Consider the following 25,973-nt stretch of genomic DNA (forward strand, 5'->3'; position numbering starts at 1 on the left):
AGGATGATAATCTGAGACTAATTCAGTTCTGTCAACTCAGGACAATTCACTCCATTCTGTTCTGCACAAACACATCTCAACACGCTCTGTGCCATGCACAGATAAAGCACAACAGTGGACACTGTGCCAGTGAGTCTACAGTCCAAGAGAGAGATGGGAGTCCAAAGGTTTGAAAGGAAGGTAGAGAGAGCACAATGAAATCACTGGCCAGTCAAGGCAGCAGACAGCATCTCCAGCTAGTGGGCATCCTACCCGTTGTCAAGATTTTGTCGTCATCATAGCAAAGTGTTGTTTACATATATGATTGGAGTGAAGGCAGCAGGACAGCCTCAGAAGGCTTGCTTTTCCCAAGTGTGAGGGACAGGTAGGGAGAAAATATGACAGAAGTTGTTTGAAAATGAAACCAACAGTGTGTTTAATTTCATGATACTTACTGAGAGATTAAACAAGGGGACAACAAGCTTTGAAGGATTTTGCAAGTGAAGATAAGCAACTCAAGAGAGAACTATTGCAGGAATACATAAACAAGAGCAACAGATATAAACTGAAGGATTCACACAATTACAATTGCAGAGTACCTTGAAAGGATTTACCTAGAACAAGAAGGTATTTATGAAAGCCAAAGTGGATGATGTTCTATGTGTGATATGTAATGATATCCCTGAGTAACATAAATTACAGTACAGAAAGCATTAAATAATAGAAACTAATTTTCAATGACATGATTTGGCTTTGCAGTCACTACATAAATATCTCATTTGTTGCTGCACATGCCTTCAGATTCTGAAAAAAAAACCAGATTACTGCTTCAAGTGTAGTCTTCTAATAAAAAGCAAGTAAAAAATAGCACAACAGTCACGCAGTCTAATTCTGAAGTCTTCCTTCAGAAGAGGAGGTTTCTTAATTAATCTATATGTACAATACTTCTTCAGCACTAACACATGCTTACCTTTTCATGTGAGACATTGTTCACTAATTATTTTTTGCTATTAACACAGTAACTACCTTTCAGAGGAAGAAGTAGAGACAAGTAAAACTGCCCACCTAATTCTTCCAGGAATGATTCTGGAAGAAATTACTTGAACAATCTCTTTGTACAAATTTAGAAGATGGCATGAAGAAAAAAGCAGGCACTGTGAATTTGTCAAGCAGAGATAATTTTTAATTGACTTAATTCTTTTCCTTAAGATAGCAGTTGGCATTCTGAGGAAGAGAGAAACACCTGATGAGACACTTTCTAACTATATTAAGACTTTGCAAACTCTTAAACCTAACTTTCTCATAAGAAAACTAGGGACAAATGATCCAAAATAAACTATTGTAAGATAAAAGTGTAGCATGGAAAAACTGCATTCCTGGTTTTAACAACGGGGATCTCCCTAGCAAGCTTACATTTCCAGTTATCATGCCTTTTTTTTTTTTTTTTGACAACACCATTAAAGAGGAAAAGGGAAGCATTTGTGAAATACAGTCAAACTTCCCACATCCGCCTCTGCATAGAGAAAGAAACCCTGCTTTAGCAGCACTGTAATTTCTGAAGGTCCAGCAGATTCCACACAATACAAAATGTTTGTAACATTTTCCTGATGTTTTAAGTTGGAAAATATTAAGGAAAATGCTAAGAAAAAACATGTCACAGCAATGAAAGCTGAGGGAATTGTGTGGCAGTGAACAACCTTTATGCTATTGCCACTACATGCTTTTACTGTTTCTAGCAGTAATTTCACTGCTACTTAAAACTCACTGTTAGCTACTTCAGGAACTCACATTTCACCTCTTTAAACCTTAAAAAGTGATAGAATTCACAGGTTTTGAATACTTTGACTGGTCCCCAGAGAACAACCTTCAGATTTGCAAGTCTGTCCCTAATGCATGTCATTTGCTTAAGTCAAAGGTTCTGTCAAATCTTCTGAGAAATGCATTCTCCAACATAGACGTTTTGGAAATATATAAAATTCCCTAACCTCTGACATCTTTTTTCCAACACCAAAAGTAACACCCATTATTTCTGCAAGAAAAGTCAAGAAAATAGAGCCCCTTTAGGTGTTAAACCTAAAGCATGAATAGCCTTTATGAAGAAAGGAAGAAGGATGTTGGTGTAACTACTAACCTTTCTCTCTTCCATTTCTTCCTACAAACAAATGCTAACACTTCTGTTAGAGGTATCACAGATTTAAATAGACCCAGAGACAAACAAATTTTTTTTTTAAATTGTAAAACTACTGAATGGTACTTTAATTATAAGCAAATGACATTAAACAACTGCTCAGACTTCACCAAGTTATCTTTCACTAATGTGAAATGTCAGATAGCTCCAAAAATAACTACTTACATTAAGCTGCATTTTGTATGACAGACTAATCCTCTAGCTTTGAAGCAGCTAATTCAATTGGTTGCATAAGGTAGAAAATTCTTGACAGCCTGCTCTTTTACCACCAAAACATCTTCCTAGTCCTGTCATTATACATATACACACACATATGGTGGATCAAATTTTAGACTAGAAAAGATTCCCACAACACAAAGAAAAATAATTCTGCAAATTAAACTAGACAGCATTTGGATCCAATGTGAACTCTTAACCTTTGCATTTTCTGGTTTGGTTCTATGCAATACAACATTCAAATTCATGTTCAAGTATGAAAGTAAAACCAATATCTATTCAAGCGGAGAACCTCCATTTTCATTGTCTTTGAGTGATAATTCTTGCCCATAAAACCTGCACACACATGATCATTTACAACAAAACATTACAAACAACACAGACTTCCATGTCATTAGAAATACAACTTGGAAGAATAAATTAAAAGGTGACTCTCCATTAATACATGAACACTATGATCTATTTACAGTTTTACCTTTGGACTGGATTTCACTGTCTTAAGTTACTAAATTTCTGCTGCAAACCCACTTAGTCCCACCTCTGATCTGACTATCATTTGCTGTCTTCTGAGCAGTTCTAGTTTCTCTCAACAGAGCTAAGAAGTTTCTGCACTTACTTGCTCTGAGGATGTTCTCCTTGCTGCTGCACCTAGATTGGACCTGCAGAGAGAGCACAGAGTCTATGAGCTACAGAAGTTAACAAGAATGCAAAATACAGAGATAAAATGGGCAAGCTCCTGGGATCTAAGACAGAGGCTATACATATTTTCAGCAACATTCTTACATATTTTGCATGAGATAAATGTGTTTAAGCAGAAGGGTATATTTAAGCTGATGGTCAGAATCTGATACAAGCAATTTGATTCCACACCCCTTCCATAAGAAACAAGATGGCCTAAGGACAGTAAGTGAGAAAAATCAAAGAACGGTGCTTAAAATTACGTGTTAAGCATCAGTTTTCAACAGAAAATACACATTTTCTTATACAGCTGTAATTACACTAGCACTGAATCAAGGTCCTCTTTGATTATTAGACAGAATACTAACAAAAGTATATGACCTGATTTAAAATTCTATTGCTGATATTTTCAGGTATTGAGAGTTTAAAATATTTAGTTTCAATTATGTTGATCCTGCAAATGTTTAATAAGAAATCTTCACAATTGTATAAGCAACACACAATGGCTGTCTAAATGGCTCCTGGATGGAGCTGATAAATTTACTCCGCTGTTCCTCTTTGGTTAAAAGATGTTCACTAAGAATTTTGTAGTGGAATTCTACTTTAAAAAGTAACTGTGTGAGAATGACATGGTTTCTCAACAACCCCTCTTCTTTGATGCTTAGGACACTGTGCTATTCCAAATAAATTAGTCTCACTGCAGGGAAATTGGGCAATTCATATTGGTCTAATATTCTAGTAACACTGGATATTTACAGTTCTGTTTACTATGGAGATTTAAAAAATGTCGGGTTTTTTTGTTTGTTTGTTTGTTTTTTTTTTTTAAGAGTATCAGCCCTGTAAACACAACACAGATTAAATTTTTAATTCTTCTCAAGTTTGAAAGATAGCATCATGTATAATAACCCTGAAGTTGCAAGTTTTCAGATGGACTACTGTCAGGCCAGATGACTGACCTGGCAGCACTTGAACAGAAAGCATTTTGTGCGGACAAAACCCCAGCTAAAGTAAACTTCACAGGAAGACAAACCTCTAAGATAGTAAGAACTGAATCCTTCTCTTTTTTACTTTATTGACAAAGGTCTTTTAAATTTCAATGAGAATACTAATAAAGTAAAAGTGTGTACATGTAGTGAAAGAAGTGGAATAGCACAGGTGATGCTGAGGGTTTAATTTCCCAGCAGAACATCTGTCTCTGCCGCAAAAGCAAAGGAGTGAATCCAGATTATCTTTCAGACCTCACTCTGGACTTGCAGTTACAGAAAAATTGCCTAGAAAGTGAATATGTATTATCTAACAATTGATGAAGAATGATAAACCCCCAACCCCTCAAAAGCTGTCTTCAGAAAGGAACAACCATTTAAGGCTGAAACAAATGGTGCCCCAGCTTCTAAACCTCTTTCTTCTGTTCCACAGCAGCTTGCCCCAGATAGATAGCCACATAAAAAATTGGATTCTACAGTGCAACACAATCTACTTATTGTAATGGAATAACTTATGGAAAGTAATGTTGCAACTTAGAGTGGGTTATGGAGTCCTTCCCTGAAAAAAACTATTGTTTAACAAAAACAAACAGAAAAGCCCCACACCCTCCCCACTTCCCACCAAAAATACTGTACAAGAAAACTGCAAACAAAAGATTAATGATGCCCAAATTTGGCCCAGAGTTGTTTTACCAGATTTCAAAGGCATAAAATGAACTCTCTTTGGAAGAAGTAATTATTTACCTATAATTTACCAAAGGACAATTCTGGACCAAAAAGGTGGTATAATGGCAGGAAAGAAAACACAAAAGAAAGAGAAGCACAGTTTGAGAGGGAGGGAGAGAGAAGCAGGATGGATGTGGCAAGGCAGAAGATGGTGTATGCAAAAGGAGACATGGGCCTATGTGTGTAAGAATACTGTTTAAAATGGAAGAGGCTCTCTTATTTCTCACTGAAAAACATGAAAAGAGAAAATGAGGAATGGACCTGCTGCAAAATAATCAAGCAATTCAGCAACTGTGGAATGAAATTCAGTGAGATAACACAGTCCTAAAGAAAAAGGCAAAAAACCAAAAATACAAAACACAAACATTTGAAACAATCTACTAAAACAAACTAAGTAAAATATGTGATCCAAAGGACACAGATAAAAGCTACTAGAGAAGGAGGAAAAATGTTAGCAGACAAAGACAGTGCTAAAGAAGTAAAATGGAAGTCAAGAGAGAGTCTTTCAACAAAGTGGAGGAACAGAAGGAGCCCAAACCCATAGCGCAAAGCAATGTTTGCGAATGGAAAACAGCTCCTTTGAGCAGTAATAGTTACTCTCGAGTTGTAGCCTCTATTCCTCCTCAGTTCATCTTTAAGCCCTTCCAACCTATAGTGGAGCTAGTGTATGGACAAAAACAAGAGATTTATAATGAACAGAGCAGCTGAGATTTGCAGATCAAATCTTCTAATATAAAAAACGTGCTGACAAAGTTTTGCTCTTAAAATGTCCAAATGACAATGGTAACAAAAGACAGCTGGCTTCACACACAGCCTCTCACAGGTCATTTTTTAAATTCTGTGCACACAGAGGACTTCATATTTACTTTTTGATTTCTTACACCCAGCCTAAAGTTTCCATGTTATCACTCACCTGATGGGCAACATATGCAGTATGAGAAATAATTTGCTTCCCACAAATTTTAAAAGCAGCTGTGGAAGAGGAATCCATGATAATAAAATAAAAGGCTTGATCAGCTAGACTTGATCATTTCCCAACCTATGCTCACAGCTGCAGAATACAAACCATGTTTTAACATAACTGACATCAAAATTAGTTATTACATAATACTTCTGTTTAATATGAATTGCACATTCTTATCCTAAATGTTATTTTAAATCAAAACTCCAGTAAAATGTTTTTTAATAAAACCCACCAGTTCCCTAACACATACAGTTTTGGCAGCAATGGAGCTTTTATAAACGGGGTCATGTGCTTTAAGCGCCTTTTAAAATATTCATTATTTGTATGTTTTACTACTTCGTTATTTGTGACATTTACAAAAAATCTGTATTCTTTTCACAGCTATTGTTAACTGAGGAATCCATGCTATATTGCATATAATTCCATGACTAACCAGGGAGAATTATTATTAGGAGAATTTACTGTAATTCTTCTCATTCACAGGTAGTTACAGATAGAGCAACCTATGGCTGTCTTTTCTTTCACAGGGAAAGTATAGACTTATTGTTTGTCTATTCTACAGCCTCTTGGCTCACACTCTAACTTGGCAGAAGATACATTGGGCTACCAGTCAGTACCATTCCCCTGCATAGTTCAGACAGAATGTAATCAAACCCAAAGCATTCAGTTCACATTACTCTGTATTTTAAACAAATTGGATTTTATGTTCTTGAAAATGTAATTTCATCATGCTGGAATGCAGAGTAAGCTTTCTCCCATAAGCTGAAGTAGTAAATAGAACGTGAAACACAGTACTCAAAAATAAATAAACAGAATGGTAAAAGTAAAGAGTCCTGCTGACAAGTTCTATCTATTGGTCATGATTGGTCTGAGAAAAAAAACCAAACAGTGGCTGTACTAAATTGGATTCATTTAAATTTACATAATATGTTTTGCTGCAAATAAAAATCAGTCTGAATTTTTTTTCAAAAATAGAAAAAGACACAAAGAAAAGTTCATGCTACGAGTGAAAAATTCATGTGAAAAATAATGGAAAAAGAAACTGAGAAACCCTTTAACACTCTACCATGACTGTTAGGAATTGTTAGAGAAATTACTTACCTTTTTAAAGTCATAACAAGATTAGCACAGAGTATTAAGTCAGCTCTTCATTATGGGAGGTACAATTAGAAGCCATTGGTTATAATAAAACAAATTGCTAGACAAAGGTGAAGAGTTTCCAGCCCAATATGAAAAGCTAACTCTTATGGGAGTACATTTTAACTCAATACTACAACATGAAGAACAATTCAGAACAATGACATCAAAGCATGAGTTACCACCAACAGAAAGAGCCCATTTCTCAGGAACACAGAGCCTGCAGGAGGCTGACCCATAATCTTTAGCACTTATGGGGAAGCACATCGCTCCACTCTGAGGAAAGCATGCAGAATGTGGAACCACCAGCAGAAACCCAAACATAGGCAGAGGACTAAGGTACAGCAGCGGGAATGAGTTCGCCAAGCTGTAATGAAGGAAGCAGGGTAAGCAAAGCACAGCAGCTGTTTACAATTTCAGAACTGCATTCCCACTCTCCCAAACACCAGGCAGGACTGTTCATGAGGTATTGCACCTACTGCACTTTCTGCTGGTGAGAAAGTGCATAACTCATGCAGCTTCCTTAAAACTTCAGCAGCTTTATGAAGACAACGTGTCTGCTATGATGTGGGAAAATACGCTGCTGCTACTTTTGTTCTGCATGTGATTTATTAGTAACTTCGTGACCCAAGTTCTGTACAATATACACTGTGCACGTGCCATTTGAATGGTCTCTGAAATATTTGTCTGCTTTAAACAGATTTCAAATCACATGTGATCTAATTTATAACTGTAGGGGTTTGCAGTGTCTTCTGCCTAAAATACCTTCTATCCTCTAAGAGGGCAACATACATTATTCACTGTCTCTAAATAAACAGATAAGAGAAAACTAAACCATGAATAACAATGTCTGAAGCTAATCTGATAATACTTATCTATAAAAACTGATTTTGGCATGTTATTCTAAGCAATATCCATAAGGTTAAACTAGGAGCAAATAAAAAATGCAATAAAATAGATTGTTTATGTCACTTTTAGTGTCTTAAATCTATCCTGATTTAACAGGATTAATCTATTAATTATTATTATTAATTACTATGTCTCTGTTCTCTGAAGAATAGAGAGAATAGCTTTGATTGAATTAATAGGGAATATAAAAATGAAGTTGTTAAAAACATTCACAAGAATGGCTTGGTTGGAAGGGACCTTAAAGATCATCTAGTTCCAAAAAAAAAGTGCATCTGGAATTGTGTACTTCAAAAACTTTCAATAAAGTATGATGGGATTAAAAAATCCTATTACAATATGCAATCTTCCAATTTCAGGAATCAATTCTTATTCAAACAACACTTTTGCACTGAACTGAACTTACAAGGTCTTAAGAGAATGCTTTATGGCCATCTGAATTAGGACTAAAGTCAGTTCAAAAAAACAGAATAATTTTTTCCTATTATACTGAGATCACTTCTGAAATGGAAATAAAAGTGAACACAAGGAATTTGACAGCAGCACACATTACTCATTAACACAATTTTTAAAACAAGCACGCCTGATGGTGGGATTTAGCTCACCAAAATTTGAATATGAACATTAAATAATGTGGTATTCCACACAAGAAATCACTCATTTGGAGTCAGTGTGAAGAAATAAACAGATAGTTATTTGAAGCCAGAATAATTTTGGGAGCAGATTTTTACAACTTACTAAGTGTTGTGCTTGGTAGACTGGACACTGACAAAAGTCAATTTTAAATCTTGAATATGTCACTGTCTTTATCCATACATTACTGAGCTCTCTTTTCTGAGTTTTTTTCTAATCACCTACATTTTACATACAGATTTACTGAATTTTGATAATTGTTTCCCAGTGGACTCTGCACACACATATGGGATTCTATGGTCAGATTAGGGCTTATCCTTACTACTATTCAAACAGGACAGTGGAAGGGGATTGATGAATACACCATAGAAATATAAGGGCTGAAGTGGTTCCTTTTACAGCAGCAGTATTAAAAAAAAAGGTATTATCCAATATTTCAAACAACACGGAATGAAAAGGCAAAGAGCAGTTTTCTTAGATTAGTCACCTCTCAACAGGAATTACCATTGTGCTGGAGAGGTAAAACCAACACATTTATTTATCCTAGAAGAGGATTCAAAGGAATCTCACACGCCAACTAAAATTGCAAGCTGAACAGCTCACAATGAGAAGACAGGAAGAACTGTGATATATACAGTATAAAAAGGAGACAAAATAGCAAACCACAGTAAGCTTACAGGAAAGCCAACTGGCTACTACAAACTGGCAGTATAGGCTTCATAGTTGAGAATTAAGAGGCAAAGTGGGATTTCTTCTCTTCAGAGTAGTTTTAATGAAATGTTTACCTTAGCTCTTAAAAAAGAACTGCATTTTGTGTTCTTAGGAGGGGGGACAGCATACAGATAATGCTATATGAATAACACTGGAATGATGGCACATTTCAGTGGTATTTTAGGGGTGGTTCAGAGTTTATTCAAGATCGTACCACTTTTTGTTCAGAGAAGCTGCATTAATCATAATACCCAAATACGAAGAGATCAGGTATCTTGTATAAGCTAAAGCTTACATTAATTCAGGACATAAACATTATTGCCAAATTTGTTCATAAACTCCACCAGGTATTTCTAACCTGTGCTATCAAAATTCAGGTGGGATAAGACACAAAATAATCTCTAGAAAACCTGCACTTGAAAAAATGAAATGTTCTACTACTTGTGTTACTAACTGTGAACAAAATCTTTTATTTGTTTGAATGAAAATCTTGAATATTCTTCAAATGCCCTGGAAATAGTGTCCAGTTTGAGAAGTAGACAGTGTAAACAAAGGTAGAGGTAATAAGATGTATTCCCTAAGGGGTACAAGGGCAAAAAAATTCCTGTTATCCTTGCTGTTTGCCACAGAAATGGTATTTACTTGCCTATTTTCATAGAATTTCACACCCTGCCAATATGACTGACAAACCACTTAGCCTTACGAGTATGCATTAGATATCTGAGTTATATCCTGTCTGACCAGCTTGAACTCCTTGTCCCAGATTAACCAACTTTTAAAGTTGTTTTCAGATACATGAGTAATGTATAGAAATTCTTGTCTTCAAGCACATCATAAATTACTCTCTCACCCTTGACTAGTATGGTTGACATTTAAAAAAGCTTCATTTCTATTACAAGTATTTTGTTTTTTAATGAAATTTTAATTATTTTCATCTTTTTATTTCTTTACCCAGCAACAGCCAATTTCAATGCAGCATTAAACAGTGAAATATCAATATTACTGCAAAAAAATGGAAAGTTTGCTTAAACTTTTATTGAATTGTATGAACCTCAAAATAAAATTTTAAAATTTATTCAAATGTAGTCAAGTAAAGTTGGCAAGTTTAAGTGAAACAACATTTAGGACAGATTAATGTTATGTGGCAACTCATTTTTCCTTTGACATGAAGGCATCGTAATTTCATCCTAATTATTTTCAGCAGGGTTTCTGTAGAAGACAAGGCTACTTCATTTTAATCTCCCTGTTCAAAGATTAGTTTCATGTTTTACTTACTAAACGTTATTCAAACTGTCTGCTAAATGCGTATTTATTTGATCCTTTATAGATTTCTCTGTCTCAGTTCTACTAAACACAACCTTGTAATACACACAAAGGAATTTATTTTTGCAAAACCTTTGTGAAGCAGAGGGCTGAGTTGATTTTAGAAATGGGAAACTGAGACCCAGAGACATCTAGAGTAAATTTAACCTAACATGCCTCCAGTCAAATTGCAGAGATTAGATCCTCAGTTGCCATTTATTTCAACTGCATTTGGAATGCCCAGTATAGAATCACAGAATGATTTGCATTGGGAAGGACCGCAAAGGTAATCCAGTTCCAACCCCCTGCCGTGGGCAGGGACACTTTCCAGTAGACCAGGTTGCCCAGAGCCCCGTCCTACTTTGCACACTTCCAAGGAAGGGGCAACCATAACTTCTCTGGACAACCTGTTCCAGTGCCTCACCACCCTTAGCATCTCACTTGAACCTGCCCTCTTCCAGCTTAAAGCCATTTTCCCTCATCATACCACTACATGCCATTGTAAAAAAATCTCTTTTCAGCTCTCTTGTGGTATCCTTCAGGTACTGGAAAGCTACAAGGTCTTTCTGGAGCCTTCTGCTCTCAGGCTGAACAGCCCCAACTCTTTGAGCCTGTCTTCACAGGACAGATGCTCCAGCCATGCAATCATCTCATGGCCCTCCTCTGGCCTCTGGACTCACTCCAACAGGCCCATGTCCTTCCTGTGCTGGGATCCCAGAGCACATGGGATCTCACCAGAGCAGGGCAGAGGTGCAGAATCCCCTTCCTCACCCTGCTGCCCACACTTCCTTGGATGCAGCTCAGGATACAATTGGCTTTCTGCGCTGGGAGTGCACACTGCCAGTGTGGCATGACAAAAATCACACAATATGTGTCTCAGGAAGGACACACAGAAAATGAGTACTCCTGAAAGCGGTGCAAGAAGTTTTTTCAGCAAGAAAAATTAAGTCAGCACTAATGTGGAGACAGAAAGTGTGACAGAGGCTTCCTTGGCACCCATTCACCTTTCCTGCTACAGAACTGCACTTTCTGCTCCAGAAAGAACAGCGATGGAGTCACCATTCACCACACCTGCTACTGCTGGGAAACACAACTCAGTTTTCTTAATATCTAGTTATTGTCAATATCTGAATGAATGCTGGTGAGGAATTGGCAGAAGCATGTTTGGAATTTTTAGCATTACTGCTTCTGCTCCTATCTGCTTCTAGGCTACGGTCTCCATCCCTTTGATCCAAGGTCTGTGGAGCGAAAAAGCATCTCTCCACTAAGTTTGTATAAGTCTGACTCAAACTTCTAGGCTAACAAAGCTTACAATATCAATTTCATGCTTACAATCTGATCTTCCTGGAAGCTGACCACACAGGTAACGTTCCTTGTATTTCTATGTTAAAGGAACATGATCACATGTAAACAGGAACAAAGCAATCAAAACTTAGAAACAGTTCTGTGACTTTGTGGCTTCAAGAGCCATCAATCCAATGAGCAGTGCCCAAAGAGTCAGAAAAAGCCACCACCCAATTTCTTAGATTTTTAAAAGCATCTTTAATCTTCACCATTTTCTTGTTGGTATTTTCCAGAAATTTTGGTTGGACATTTTTATAGTTATTATCATTCTAAACTGAATGGTTGGACTACTTTTTTAACTATAGGAGCAGGAATAAAACATGTTTCCCCAGGTAGTATGATCATTACTTCTGTACTAGCATAACTTCAAAGAAGTTGATTTTAGTTAATCTTAACATTTTTATTGGAGCTTGGAAGATTAAATTTGAAGGCCTTCAAGTAGCAGAGCCAAAACTAGTAAACACAGGGTAACAATAATCTTATATCTGGTATACATTACAGTCTCTCATGTATACAATATTCAGCCAAGTACTCAGACGTGTACATTTTAAAGTATAAAAATAAATAAAGCTCTTTAAAGTTTAAGCTTCAAACTAGGGAGCAACAACTCTAAGAAAAATAAATCTTCATTTCATTAATCCGTCTGAATAGTAAATATCTGACAGGGAACTTACTGTATGAAGAGCTAGATTTCTGCCTCTGAGCTGAGACAGAAACACAGACCACATTCCTCTGAGGAGAATCCTTAAAGTGAAATCAGAATGGTCATGGATGAATAACATGAAGATTTCAGAGTGTTCAAAAGGTGCAGAAAGGAGAGGCTGGAACTGAAGAAATGTTGCACTAAAACCTGCTGTTAAACCCAAGTCAGAAATTATTTTTGAAAGTAACCAGAAATAAAAATGAAGAAAGGGGATTTTGCTTTGAGCTCAAAGGCTCAACAGGATAAGATTCCTTTAGTGTTGTCTTGAATTTGGCAGTCTGGATTGCAAGGTCCAGCATAACAGCAATCACCAGGCTCTCCACAGCAGATATGCACCTGAGAATACAATACCAATTGGGCTGGGCTTGTAGCAGCACTGAATTTCGGAAACTCAAAGATGAGAAAGGGAAACAGAAAATACTGTGATTAAGGACATTCATTCTGCCCTCCAGTTCTTAAAAAAACCCAACCACTTTATGGCAAGAATGCTTAGCAAAAAAGTTGTTTCCATGTTAAAACCAGCATTTCGAAAATGGGAAAAATAGGAAGAAAACTTAGGGAGCACTCATAGGACCCACTGACATTTGAGCTGTGCATTACTGATGCTGACACTGCTGTGAATATCTAACTTGATTTCCATGCCCACTAGAGATACATGTAAATTAAAACACATGCATGGCATTTTACATCAGTGGTTCCTCCAAAAGTTTTAACAGCAGTAGAAGTTTTCCTCTACTTAATTCATTGCTATTTCAGACTTTAGACTAATTTTTTAATAGATTCTATTACTAAAGCTGACTCTTCAGAGTTAGATTGCTTTGGGAGCTGGAGCTAGAGAACAGTTGCACTAAGGGTTATTACCAGTGTAACACAATGCTAAATAATGTCTGGCTTCTCAAACAAGTTGATTTAAGTAGTAAGCAAATAAATTCTAAACACTGTATGCTGGTGAGCAGCACAATAAAAAGAAAACAGTGGTTTTCTAGAAAAAAACCCTCACAGTTGTATCTAATCAAGCCAATTTTATTGCCATACAGTCAAAGGTATGGTACAGCACAAAAAAAAGGAAAAAAAATCACTTTGCTTAGATGGATGTGTTTACAGTGAAATAATGGCAAGACTACCTTCAGAAAATGCAAAGGAGCCTATGCTATAATCAAACAAAATGAGAATGACAGTGATAGCTCTTTGGCTCGATCTAATTTGTTTCATAAAGGATTGCACATCTCTACCATAAGGCAAGGTGAAATGTCTTCCCATTTTGTGGTACAAGAAGCAAGAGGGAATAATAATTTAAAATTGAAACGAAGATTTGTCTTGAAACAAAAAGTAGGGAATTTTAAATTTCACATGGGGAAGGATAGAAATAATTTATTTACCCTTTTTCTGATAAATGCAGATCTGGAAAGCATTTCACCATTACAAAAATCAACAAAAAGTATTACAATTTTGTTAGGTTGAATAGCTAAGGTTTAAGTCAAAATCTGTAACATTAAATGAGATGCTGTTCAGAACCCCATCTTTTACCACACTCCCAAATGTTAAATAGTTTTTATTGTAAATTAACTTAGAGTGCTTGAACTGAACTTATTAGTACCGAATGAAAGTGCAAAATGTTAATATGATGGGATAACTATTTGGCAGAAGTCAAAAGCTAAGTACCATGCACAGAGAAGGTGTAGGCTTAAATAACATTTTGCTTCTATTTTGAATGTATTAACTAATAATGGATCTAATTTGAGATTCAGCAATGGTTGAATAAAGATAAACAGTATTTAAAGTACAAATACAGCAATATTGGTTAAACAATTAAAAAAATTATATTATGTCATTAATCAAAGTTACTAATGTATACTTTGATCAGATTATTGCAATAACACACTGTCCTTCCTGATGCAACTTCGAAATTTTGCCATACTCTAATCTTATATCACAAAGACAATGCTAGAGAAGATGCTCATAATCTTAATCCTAAACTAATCCTAATATCATGAACAAAGATAGCACTAGCAAAACTATTTTCTATGAATAAAGAAGAACACTGTTTTTTCATAAATTTTTGCATTTTAACATGCACTAAGGAAACCGTGTTTCTCTAAAAGTAAGAATCTTAATTTTTCTTAAGCATAGAATAAGGTGGTACTACTAACAAACCAAAATGCAATCCTTTAAATGGCAATTGCCAAATAGCTCTGAGTTCTTGCTCATGTTTGAAAGGGAAATACCTATAAATTTCAATTTTACTTAAAAACTCATTGTTCTGTTTGCGACTGCAAAAAAAATCAAACCCACAGAAAACCAGGAGGAGATTGTGCCAACATATTTGGACAACCCCAAAATGATTATTGGATTGTTGTTGGCTCTGTTGTGTTCATTTATTTATTGGAAAAACATTATTTGAAATTTGAAAGAGCATCCCTACAAAGTATATGGCATTCATAAGGCAACAAGATAGGGATTCTGAATTTAATGCAGAAATTTCTGTTCGATGGCTCAGTATGTTTTTGTATGTCAGATGTAATGAACCAAGTACTCTATCTGTTGGACTTCTACAAGAAATCAGAGAAAAGAACAGGGCACCTGCTTACATTTACTTTGTTTGGGCTACGTAGAGCAGATTTACAACAGATATCAACAGGGAACTTAGCATCCTGTACCTCAAACTGAATTCAGGTTCTATGCTGGTGGTAAACATCTCCTCCTGAATGATCTCCTGGTCATGCAGCACTGCCTTCTAGTCAAACTAGTCTAAGCAGAAGGAGAACCAGTCTCTTACCTGGTTTTAACTCCGAAGAACAAGATTCAGTTATTTACAACATTTTGTAATGTACAGTATATAAAATACTTTAATTTACAGCACTTAAAAATATTCATGCAGTCTCTGAATGGTCTTCTAAAGTCAACTACCTATTGCAGGAAATAGCATTTCCTCTTGTTCTCTGAATACTGCTCCTTAATTCCTTGTACTGGTGACTCTCAATAAGACAATATAGGTCTCTGCTGTGTTATTAACAATAATACAATTAAATACCAGCAATCAGTATGCAGCCAATACATTTTCCAAACCTATGTTTACAGAAATAATATTCTTTGTGATAGAGAGAATTAACACAGTATTTTGCAGATCCTTCACAACTAAAGACATCACGTTCTAACCACTCAATGAGGTTTAATAAAACACATGACAAGCTATGGCCCTGAGTGTCTTCCTCTTTGAAAAACTTTATTTTTTGGATAGCAGGGAGTAGCACTGCAATAAACATTTTGGTGTCACTATCCTTCCAACAAGCAGATCAATAGGTTTCCTTCATTACGCTTTCAGCCAAACACAAAGCGCATGCAAAAGCCAGAGGACAGGGAGAGAGAGAGAGCGAGAAACTGATGCTACTAATAGAAAGTTTGAGATACAAATGAGAATAGAAAATGGTGCCACTGCATAACACTACCTAAATATAATTTTATAAATTAGGAGACTGTGGGCCTTCATTGAATAATCTGTTCAATTTACATTGTGAATTATATTTTTGAGATACAAGCTGATGTCTAAAAATTTAAGTGAAGCTGATTTGATTAAATATCTTATGTGAACTACTACTATTTAAAAATAAACTATGTTTTGTGACAAATGAATAATAAGTAAATTACGTACCTATTCTACACATATTATACTGCACACCTGTTAAGTCATTATAAGTCCTAATTATTAATTTAACTCTTAGGCAAACCATTTCAGTAGTCCTGCTAACATCCACAGAAATTACAGGCATGAAGCTAATTGGTTTTCATCAAGGGTGAAAAATTTCATTGCTGTGAAATTTAAAGAGAATATAAACTTATATTTTATCATCATACCATTTTAGAGAATTAAAGCTTTATTTCTCTTGAGAGAAGGAAATCTCTTTGTAAAGAAACTCACTTTAATTTCACCGAATTGTACCAAAACCAAGACCTCATTACAGACAAGTGCAATTGTAAAGGGACTGACTGGGGCTAAGAGCATTTATAATACTCCTATACCATTTTGCCTGCAACTTAACAAACCTCTCTGTACATAAAAGTAAGTAGAAGTTTCTAAAATCTTTCTGCCCATTACTCTCAAATAGGCATCAGCTGACCACATTTGGAGTTCGACTCATGCTACTGGTGACAATAAAAAGGAACAGATGAAAAGAAGCTTTTTCTAATTATTGGAGTTGCAAAATCACCTCTACAAGGATGTTTTCTATGAACAAAACAGGCAGCAAATTCTACCTCAAATACTTCACAATGCAAAATACACAGGTCCTGTTTGTCTTCTGCTGGAAGATCTTTTACTTCTTCAATCAAAGACCTATGTGACAGGAAATCCTTGATAGTAAACTGATTTTTCTTTTTTACAATTTGAGTGCTACAAGTCCCAGTTAATCCAATTCCAGACCTTTTTCTCAACAATTAAAATAGTGACAAAATTTTACAATTAATCTAACACATCTATTTTGTAAAATGATATTTCAGAAATCATTTATATGAGGTTATCTCTTTCATCTTTCATTGTACCTTTGTCAGAAGGCAGGTTCAGCTGAAATGTCAGCACTGATTCCATTTCTCTTGCCATTTTGTTCCAGATATCCTCTGAAGGTCCAAAGCTATCTGATGATGACTCAGATGCAGAAAATTAAGAAGCTCTAAACTTAATGCTTTAAGAATTACATTAAGAAAAATTTTTTTTTTGGACTAAGAATCACAGAAATATGTGTGGACACAAAAAAACCTCCTTGAGATCCTATCAGAAGTGTGAGTCTTTTTTCTCCCTGGTTATGAGACACCATTACTAATTTTCTTTCCATGATCAAAATTACTGACAGGCTTCTGGAGTTGATTTAACAATACTTCAGTTTGGGAGATTTTCTATCTTATAATTTAGAAGTCAAGATGTTGTTTACTCATAGCAGCCTTTCCCATTTTCCAAAATAATAGAGGATGATGTGGATCATTGTTTGATATGCATCCTGACATTAAGCTGTATTTTTGAATGAAGAGCCTCTTAAAGATAGAAACTAGACTACAAATCCTTTATGGATCTCAGAGAACCTCCAATCCCTTCCTGCCTCTTCAAATAGTTACAACTGCCACAGATGTCTTCAGTTTCAATTGGTTTATAGCTTTGGATCTGTCATTGGCTTGAATGTTCTGCTGAAAAACACACAGGGTGGTAGTCTGCCACGAGAGAATCAAGTATCCATATTTTTTATACCTTGTGCTTTTTATATCTTGTACTGTGTGTTTTGTGAGCATGAAATTCTGATCAGCCACTGCATCACAAGATCTGGTTCAGCAGACAGCCAGGCTATTTGTAGTTCAGATATGAAGATCTTGCCTTTGGACAGAGTATAAAGGATTAATTGCTTGCATAGTCTTGCAGTGCCACTTTGATACTTCAGATAGCAGACTCTTGAGCACAAACTGTAAAGCAGTGATAGTTTTGGAGAAAGCAAAAAAGCTTTTGGAATCTGATCAAGCAGGAGACCCATATACTAACTAGTCACTAGCTGCAATATGTTGGTTTGCATTTCTCCTGAAGACAGTGATCCCTTCATAAAGTGAAGGACAATGGCTTGTTGCAGGCGAAGCAAGAAGACTAATTTTCCTGAAAGTGTGTCCTGGTTTGGGACAAATTTGGAAAGGGACTTTCAAAAGGGATGTCTCCTAAAGGGCAAAATTCAGTGGCCCTACCCCCTATCTGTTTGGGAGAAAAAACTGTGCCCTTCTTCTCCCCCCACTTCACTCTAGGAACCAGCCTTAAAGGTGCAACACTTATTTCTGGGCTAAACAGATGAATGGGGATACAATTCAGCATCACAAAGTCAACACTGGACAAAGTGACTTACTGACTTTATCATCTGCAAGAGCATGTTCATAATTTTTGCTGATATGAACTATGAAATGCCTGTTGATCCAGTCCTTTTTCCTAATTTTGTATAGATATTCAGAAGAACAGAGTGAGGATGGCTTCTGTCTTGCACCCATAGGCACTAAACTTAATTGCTTGTTCTGGTGTTAGCTTAGAAAAAGTGGCTTTGTATGCACATGAGTCTAATATTCCATATTGGTGTTTTGATGATAATCATGATAAAAACAGTAAGACTTTCATATAATACAGTGATGTGGCACAAGGAACTGCAGAATACATATCAGGTGCTTTTAAGAACATGTGCTTGATTATTTTTAAAACTCCCAGTAGAGCCAGACATATCTGACAGAAAAACTGGTAAGCATCTTTCTTATTAAAAACTGTTCTATTACATCTTTTACCTATTCATACACTGAAACTATGAAAACTTTTTATTATTAAGGATTAGGAAATGCTAGGAATGACTGCTTGAGAAGCTGAAACTTTTGAGAAAAAATTACACACACAATCAGCAAGGTACAGGTCTTTCTGCTTAGGGACAAAGTGATTGAGTAGGTGAGCTCTTTATGTTTGCACTTTTTATATTGCTCATGAATGGAACATTCAGATCAGGTCTAGAATTTGGCCCACAGTGTGAGGTAAAGCAAAATCTTAACTTCTTATGGGATCTTGTCACCTTTAAGGGATTCTTTTAAAATACAGAAAAAGTAACTTTATGTGCTCAAGACTGATTCAGTATAGCAGGAAACCTTAAGTCCATCTTTTTGATACTTATACATTTATCAATTATAATAATATGCTGAAACCTAATCTTTACACAGCAGGCCATGGAATTAATTTTACAGTATTTTATAAACTTTGTTTTATCCCATGATGTTGTGAATTCTAGTTCATCTTAAGGTATTTCTTCTTTCTTTCCCATTCTAATTACAACTGAAAGCGTTTTCATTTTCAATTCTTGTTACAATATATAGAAGACCATCACGAAGCTGATACAAAAGTATTTAAAATGGTACATGCATTTTGGCAGGTAGCGACTCAAGCCAGAGCACTGGAAATTAATAATGAATTTCTGGTATCATAAAGCCACGTACATCTAGACAGGTAATTAGCAATCATAATCTGATGGCCATCTTTACAGAGTCCTTCCAGTTTCACTGTCCAAAAATGGGTCAGTCTAACAAGTAAAACATTATGGAGCCTTGACATCTGTAAACTTGTTTTTACTTAATGTAAGAGATAACTAAGGACGTTTTCATTATATAATTTATGCTCATATGCTATGTAGTAGTTGCCTAGCTCTGGACTATACATCATGGTGGTCTCAGACTGGTACAGTGATTTTAAAACCACGCTGAACATGGTTGCAGATTGAACATGCAAAATCTGCCCCCCCAGCTGATTTTTCCCCACTTGTGCACAGAGCAATGCAAAAAAAAAAAAAAAAAAAAAGAAAAAAGTAAATAAAATCAAAAAAAGTGTGATGAGTGAGCAGGTCGACTGTGTGAGAGAACACGTGCAAAGTATACCTCAGAAACACTATAGGTGGATGAGCACGAAGGGAGTCGAGCCTGGTTGTGCAGTGGGGAAAAGAAAACATTGTTAAAAAAGAAATGGTGGCACAGTAAGGGTCTCAGAAGGTTTTCTGTATAGGTGGTTCCAGTACTGAGGTAGTGGCAGGGAGTTCATAAAGTTTCCATGACCAGCTATTTCAGAAACTTCAAATTTATGACTTTTAAGGTGGAAGCTTCTTAAAAAGGGGGAGGGAAGTACTCTATTTGAAAATAATTAAAACTAATGATGAATCTGAAGACAAATATAAATTCTTGGTCCTCTAGATAACTGGCAACACTATCTTTAGGACAATAAGGTATTCTAGGACAGAACTTTACTGATCTGTTTCATTTAAAAGTATTAGTCTTAAGAGTTAGAACTCTACAAAGGACACAATCTTATGGGTGAAAACCCATAAGATGCTGTGAATATCTTTATGTGTTGACATATTCAGAACCAGCATTGTGACAAGGAGATTTTTCTTCAATCTCACTGCCCCATAAACCAGAATAACTTGCAAAGTTCAATGACTAATGGCCAGATATAGGCCAGTAGAAATCTGCAGATTATGCCCCCAAGCAATGTCATGTGTGTGATCCTTGAGGGACTCTGACCACTGTCAAGAGCTTTCAGTGCAAGTTAACACAAGTTAATTAGTAACCTACAGTTTTACTGATGGCTTAAGACACATTTTGCTCATCCATGATAAAAATAATAATGGCTATATCCATGAAAAATAATAATAATGGCTATCCATGATAGCCATTATACCAAACTATTAATCACTCAGACATAACTTGAGTATTAAAAAAAAAACGTGCCAGTAATTTATAGAAAAATCCTTTCTTTAGCTGAAAATATTTCATGTTTCACTCTGAAGTAGGAGTAAAAGCAGGCTAATAAACAAAATGTCAAAAAAATGGTTCCTATAAATGTACTAAAAATCATGTCTTCATTTTTTTCTAGGGGAGGAAAAATGAATTATCAGAAGTTTTAGCAAAACTTTCTTAGACTTAGCAAACTGTACAGCAGTTTGGATACATTTGTGGTAAAGATGAATCCAGCAATGATTTCCACACAGGTTATTAGTGGCCACTTGCTGACTTAGGTATGTGATGGACTGAGCAGAGGACATAGTATTCATAAGAAGTTTCTCAAGAATATTTTTCCGTTTCAAATGTGTATTTCATATTTTTTCATTGAAATAGAAAATATCCTTTCCAGGAAATTTGTACAGTCACATTGGTCTGTGCTAATTTATTTCTCCATTAAATAGACAACTTTTTTTTTTTTTTGGCATTCTGTATTTAATTTGCTCTTCTCGATAACATTGCTAAGGAAATTTGAATCAGTTCACATCATCTTAAATATTCAAACACTCAGAATCTTCTTCAACTGATTAAATGTTTTCTTAAACTGAGATGAGTTGCAGAAGGATTAAGACAAAAATAGAAAATTCCTTCAGACAAACAGCAAGACTGAAAAATGCAGTTTTAAGAAATCAACTATTATTCTTAAACAGTGTTTCATAATTAGAGAAAAAAAAAAAGATCCTCTTCTGACAAAGCAAAAAATGTTTCTAGAAATACAGCTTTAAAATCTTTCTAAGAAAGGTAAGGTGTGCTTTTGTTCAGAACAGGAGTGCAGCTATTCACCTAAGACTTTTGGATGAGGTTCCAATCAAGATTTTCATAAATAATGTCAGCCATTGTTCCCATGCTTTGTCTTTCAGCAGCATGGAAAAAACCACTGGCCTCAGTTTTGCAGGTGAGGATCCAAAGAATTCATGATCAGCAAGAATCATCACAGCATGTTTTTTTTTACATATCAGCAGCCAGATACGTAGAAACAGCAATGGTCAGAAGCTTTGGAACTATACTCCACAAATTTTCAATGGCCTTTAAACTCAATCTGGAAAGAAAGTCTTTGCAATTCATTCTGGAATAAAGGTTCCACCTTAATGGTATTGTGCAATAGCATTTTGTTTTCACTTCTGGGCTGGTCATCAGATACTACATGTTCCCCCTCCCAAACCATTCAATACTTTTGCCACATTGTAGAAGTATCAAAAACCTACATCTAAAACCCTTTCCAAAAGCAGTATGGAAAAAATGAAAATTATTTTTAAAATTAACTATTAACAGATGCATCTTTTTTTTTTCTCCAATTGTTCACTATTTCTTCTCTTTGATCAGCCAATTGTATATTGTCTTTTAAAATGCTCTTATCTAGAACATCCATTATTCCTGCATGAATCAGAGGAGCAGTGACAAAGCAGCAAATTTTAGCAATGTGTTCTGCTTGTTTTAGGAAAATTAGAGGCACATGCAGAATATATGGAGTATTTCTTTATTTACTTACTTACATTCCATACTAACTGACTGACTTCCATCATGGAGGATATGGTCATGAAATAACAAATAAAGTGGCACAGAGAAACAGGACAATTTCATGACAACTCATGTTGTCATGCTGCCACGGCTAATGTAGTCACAGCTTCTAGTTTGAAATCTTTCCCCATGTGACACTCTGTGAAATAATGTATGATTAGAGCATCTTTTTTTGTAGTATCATGTTTCATGGCATTTTTTTTTCTGGCCTTACATTTATTTTTAAGTACTAAATCAGGAATTTAACAAAAAGTAGTGCAAAGTAACTTGCTTTGTCTTGATTGCGAGTTATCACCAAGTCTAAAATATGACACAGTTTCCCCCAAAACTTTATTACTAAAAGATTTGCCAAGATAAAGATACTGTCCTTTAATCAAATTTGTCTTACAGGAAACTGCAAAATGTTAGCAGCTCAATTTCCTTGTATTTGACCTGCAAAATATTATAAACTCAAGAATTTCTACTTGACAATAAGCAGTAATCAACTGTATGTCAGATACAAAGCTGTATATGCAAAAGCACCCAAAAGGGGCAAAAATTATCAAATCATTTTCATAAGAAAAATTATCTTGCACCGTATGACCTTAGTGGATTATGCATTAGAATGATAGTTCTGAGGATGGCAACAATCATAGTGTATGGAAGACACAGAGGACATGAATCTAAAGAAATTACTGAGAGACCCTTCAGTGAACAGATGTGCAAAGGGATAAAGTGTTATTAACTTTCACATTTACTCTGCTACAAACTTTTTCCTAATTTTCGTTTTATGGAAAATACGTGGCTTAAAGACACTTCTACATAGAATTGCTAAAAAGCTATTCTTAATTTATGAGGTGAACTACTAAACAAGAGATACTGCTGTCTGTGTTGTTATATTGGATTTGACTTGCTTTATTAAATATTTCTGTGAAAATTGGGTGGCTTTTACAGGGTGTCATGACTGATATACTAGATCCTAATTCTTTTTTCACAACTTTTTTTTTATTAAAGAACAAATGTGACACAGAAGAAACAGGCTGCCATATTTTTTGCATTAGTCTGCTAAAAAAAAAAAGCAACAAAATTTGCATAGCTGTCATTCAACCAAATATTGACCTATTTTGTGAGATAAAACAGGGACCCGAAAAGATTAATGGCAAAGACAGAGGTACATGTGAACCTATATGCTTTTGGGTTACCTTATATCAGCCACAGTTTTTGGTTCAGGTAAGACTATCACTGGCAGAAGGTATTTTTATTCTTTAAATTAAGGCTATCTCTTTTATTCATTGCTAAGTTTAATATTCAGGAAACTTTTAGATATGCAACTTCGATTTTGGAAAGGAATTATTTTTTAGTTTCTTTAAAGTCAAGCAGTTTGATTAGCACTCATTAAAATGCAGTAGGATATTCTTTACAAGAAACTCTGTCAATCAGGTCAGGTTTCTCGCATACATTAAAATGAAACCTCAGCTAGAAAAGAAAGAAAACACAAAGGAAGAAATAGAGAGAGAAAGGAAAAAGATGGGGATGAGAGGACAAACCAACCAGATTTGGTGTTACCAGGCAGCAGAAGTTTTTTTAAAAAATCAGATCACTGAGTGAAATTGTACTTTTACTTGGAGAGAGCATCCTGTGACATTTCCTTCTGGGTGATCTCTGAGCTCCTCCAGCTTTCAGTGGAGCTACATGTAAACATCAGAAAATGAACTGAAAAAGCAACCTGTTCTCTTGTCAAGTTTTTTTTTCCTTAATTTTTCTTTTGCTCTTTGTTTTTGTGGGTTTTTTTTTTTGTAATTTTAATAAACCATAGCATAATGCATTTCTCACTGCCTTTGTGAAAACATTTCAAGACAAAGTGCTTTGAACAACACAGACATACAAGGCTCAGTCAACTTGGAATCTGGAAGCAAGACATCTTTGCTTAACATGGCTCTTTTTTACTACAGGCAAAAAAAAAAAAAATCAAGGAACTATAAAGTTACTGAATTTCTGCTACATTGTTGGTTGTTTTTTTTTGTTTTTGTTTTTGGTTTTTTTTTTTTGCTTATTTATTAGTAAGGCTGTGTTCTAGAATTTATTTTTTCCCTAAAATAATTTTATGGAAAAATATTTTATTTAATAAAACACATTTTATTTTATTAAAATACAATATTTTAAAATATTATTTTTATTTTTATTTCCATAAAATGAATATGTCTGGGATCCTCAATTAGGATTTACCATTTTCTATAAGGAATATTTTCTGTCTACATATATTTTAGGTCTTGGCATTAAATCAGATAATGAAATATTAATTTGAAATGAGCTATCAATGGGTCTTCATAATAACAGGTGAAACCCACCATCTAAACAAGCTACATCTTCTGCATATGTGCATGCATCTGTATGTGATGACTTACAGATGATGATGCCTCAAAAATGCACGGCCACTGCAGTCACGAACAGAATTTTCAAAAACAGCACAGAAGCTGTGCCTGTCTTGTATTTTTATCCATGTGAATTCAGTGGTCCTGAATGTCTCCCCTGAAACAGAGTCTCATTCATGTACACTGCTCTTCTCATCTACACTGTAATTAAAACATCTTTCCAAAACACAAGATGAAAAGATAAAGCCTCACAGACAGTGAGGAATGCTACGGATGCCTCTAGCTAGAACTTGTATAAACAAGTAGCAACTGGCTTCTTTTTCTATGCTAAGATCAATTTAAATGGAGGCATTACTGGAAAGAGGTGCATAATTAATCCTTTCCCTCCCCTTCTTTGTGCTCAGTGAAACAACATTTTCACAAAGAGCAGCTGTAGAACAGTGTTGGAGAACAGAGAGGATGGCTTGTCCTGGAACAAATGTAATACACTTACATACAAAACCAAAACAAAAGATCATAAACCAAGAAGACAGGAAAGGCAAGGAGAATACAGAAGAAAAAATAATTAGTGGCTGAGAAAGTGCTAAAAGGAAATAAAGTTGGAAAAAAGTGAAAAACTGGGTAGCTGAAATAGAGGCAACTCTTGAGATCAAAATGGCTTGGACTGCATATGATCAGCATCTTGGCTCAAAACCATTTATCAGGGTGTAACACTGTGTATGGTGGGTACTGGTTTAGATATCTGCCTGTTCTGTTAAGCAATCTAAATATTTGTGTATGTTTATACAAACATTAAAAGGCAGAAGATACTATCAGCAAAACAGTGGCTCCATTCTTATTAATCTCCTGTGAGTATCTTTCATTTGATCTTTATCTACTTTGATTTCCCTAATATAAAGGCTATATACATATGTATTTTAAATATTCAATTCTCTTGAAATGGTCTTTTGCAGAATTAAATGCAAAAAGTGTGAAGACTGTAAAAGTTTAATTATGTTTCAAGATGGGAAGCAGTAGTTTGAAGATGAGTAAATCACTTCTCTATGTAACAGGCGCATCAGAGAAGTGGTTTAATCATGATCACCAAATTATAGGCACTTTAAAAAGGTTGTTACTATTTCTCATTTCTAGAGACGCCCAAAGCTACCTAACTGGCAGCCTGCCTTCAATAGGTTGTTCTATGTGTAGCACAGAAACAAACAAAATGTGACCCAACAGCAATAAGAATACTGAAATAAAAATGATGTGATGGTGAGAAATGGAAAAGCCCCTTCCCACCCTCCCCACACCTCCCCCTTCAAAAGGAAAAGTGTAGGCT

General features: G+C 35.4%; 1 protein-coding gene across 2 annotated transcripts in view; it reads right to left on the reverse strand.

Annotated features, from left to right (window-relative positions):
- Window positions 1-25,973, reverse strand: part of GPHN (gephyrin) — a 270,642-nt gene that overhangs the window by 45,928 nt on the left and 198,741 nt on the right. For both annotated transcript variants that reach the window (XM_041396794.1, XM_041396784.1), the window contains one exon: window positions 3,000-3,042. In XM_041396794.1, coding sequence (XP_041252728.1) covers window positions 3,000-3,042 — 43 coding nt within the window. The remainder of the gene's footprint in view (window positions 1-2,999; window positions 3,043-25,973) is intronic.

The sequence above is a fragment of the Onychostruthus taczanowskii genome, unplaced genomic scaffold, assembly GCF_017590055.1.
Source record: "Onychostruthus taczanowskii isolate IOZ18803 unplaced genomic scaffold, ASM1759005v1 scaffold1, whole genome shotgun sequence".
NCBI lineage: Eukaryota > Metazoa > Chordata > Aves > Passeriformes > Passeridae > Onychostruthus > Onychostruthus taczanowskii.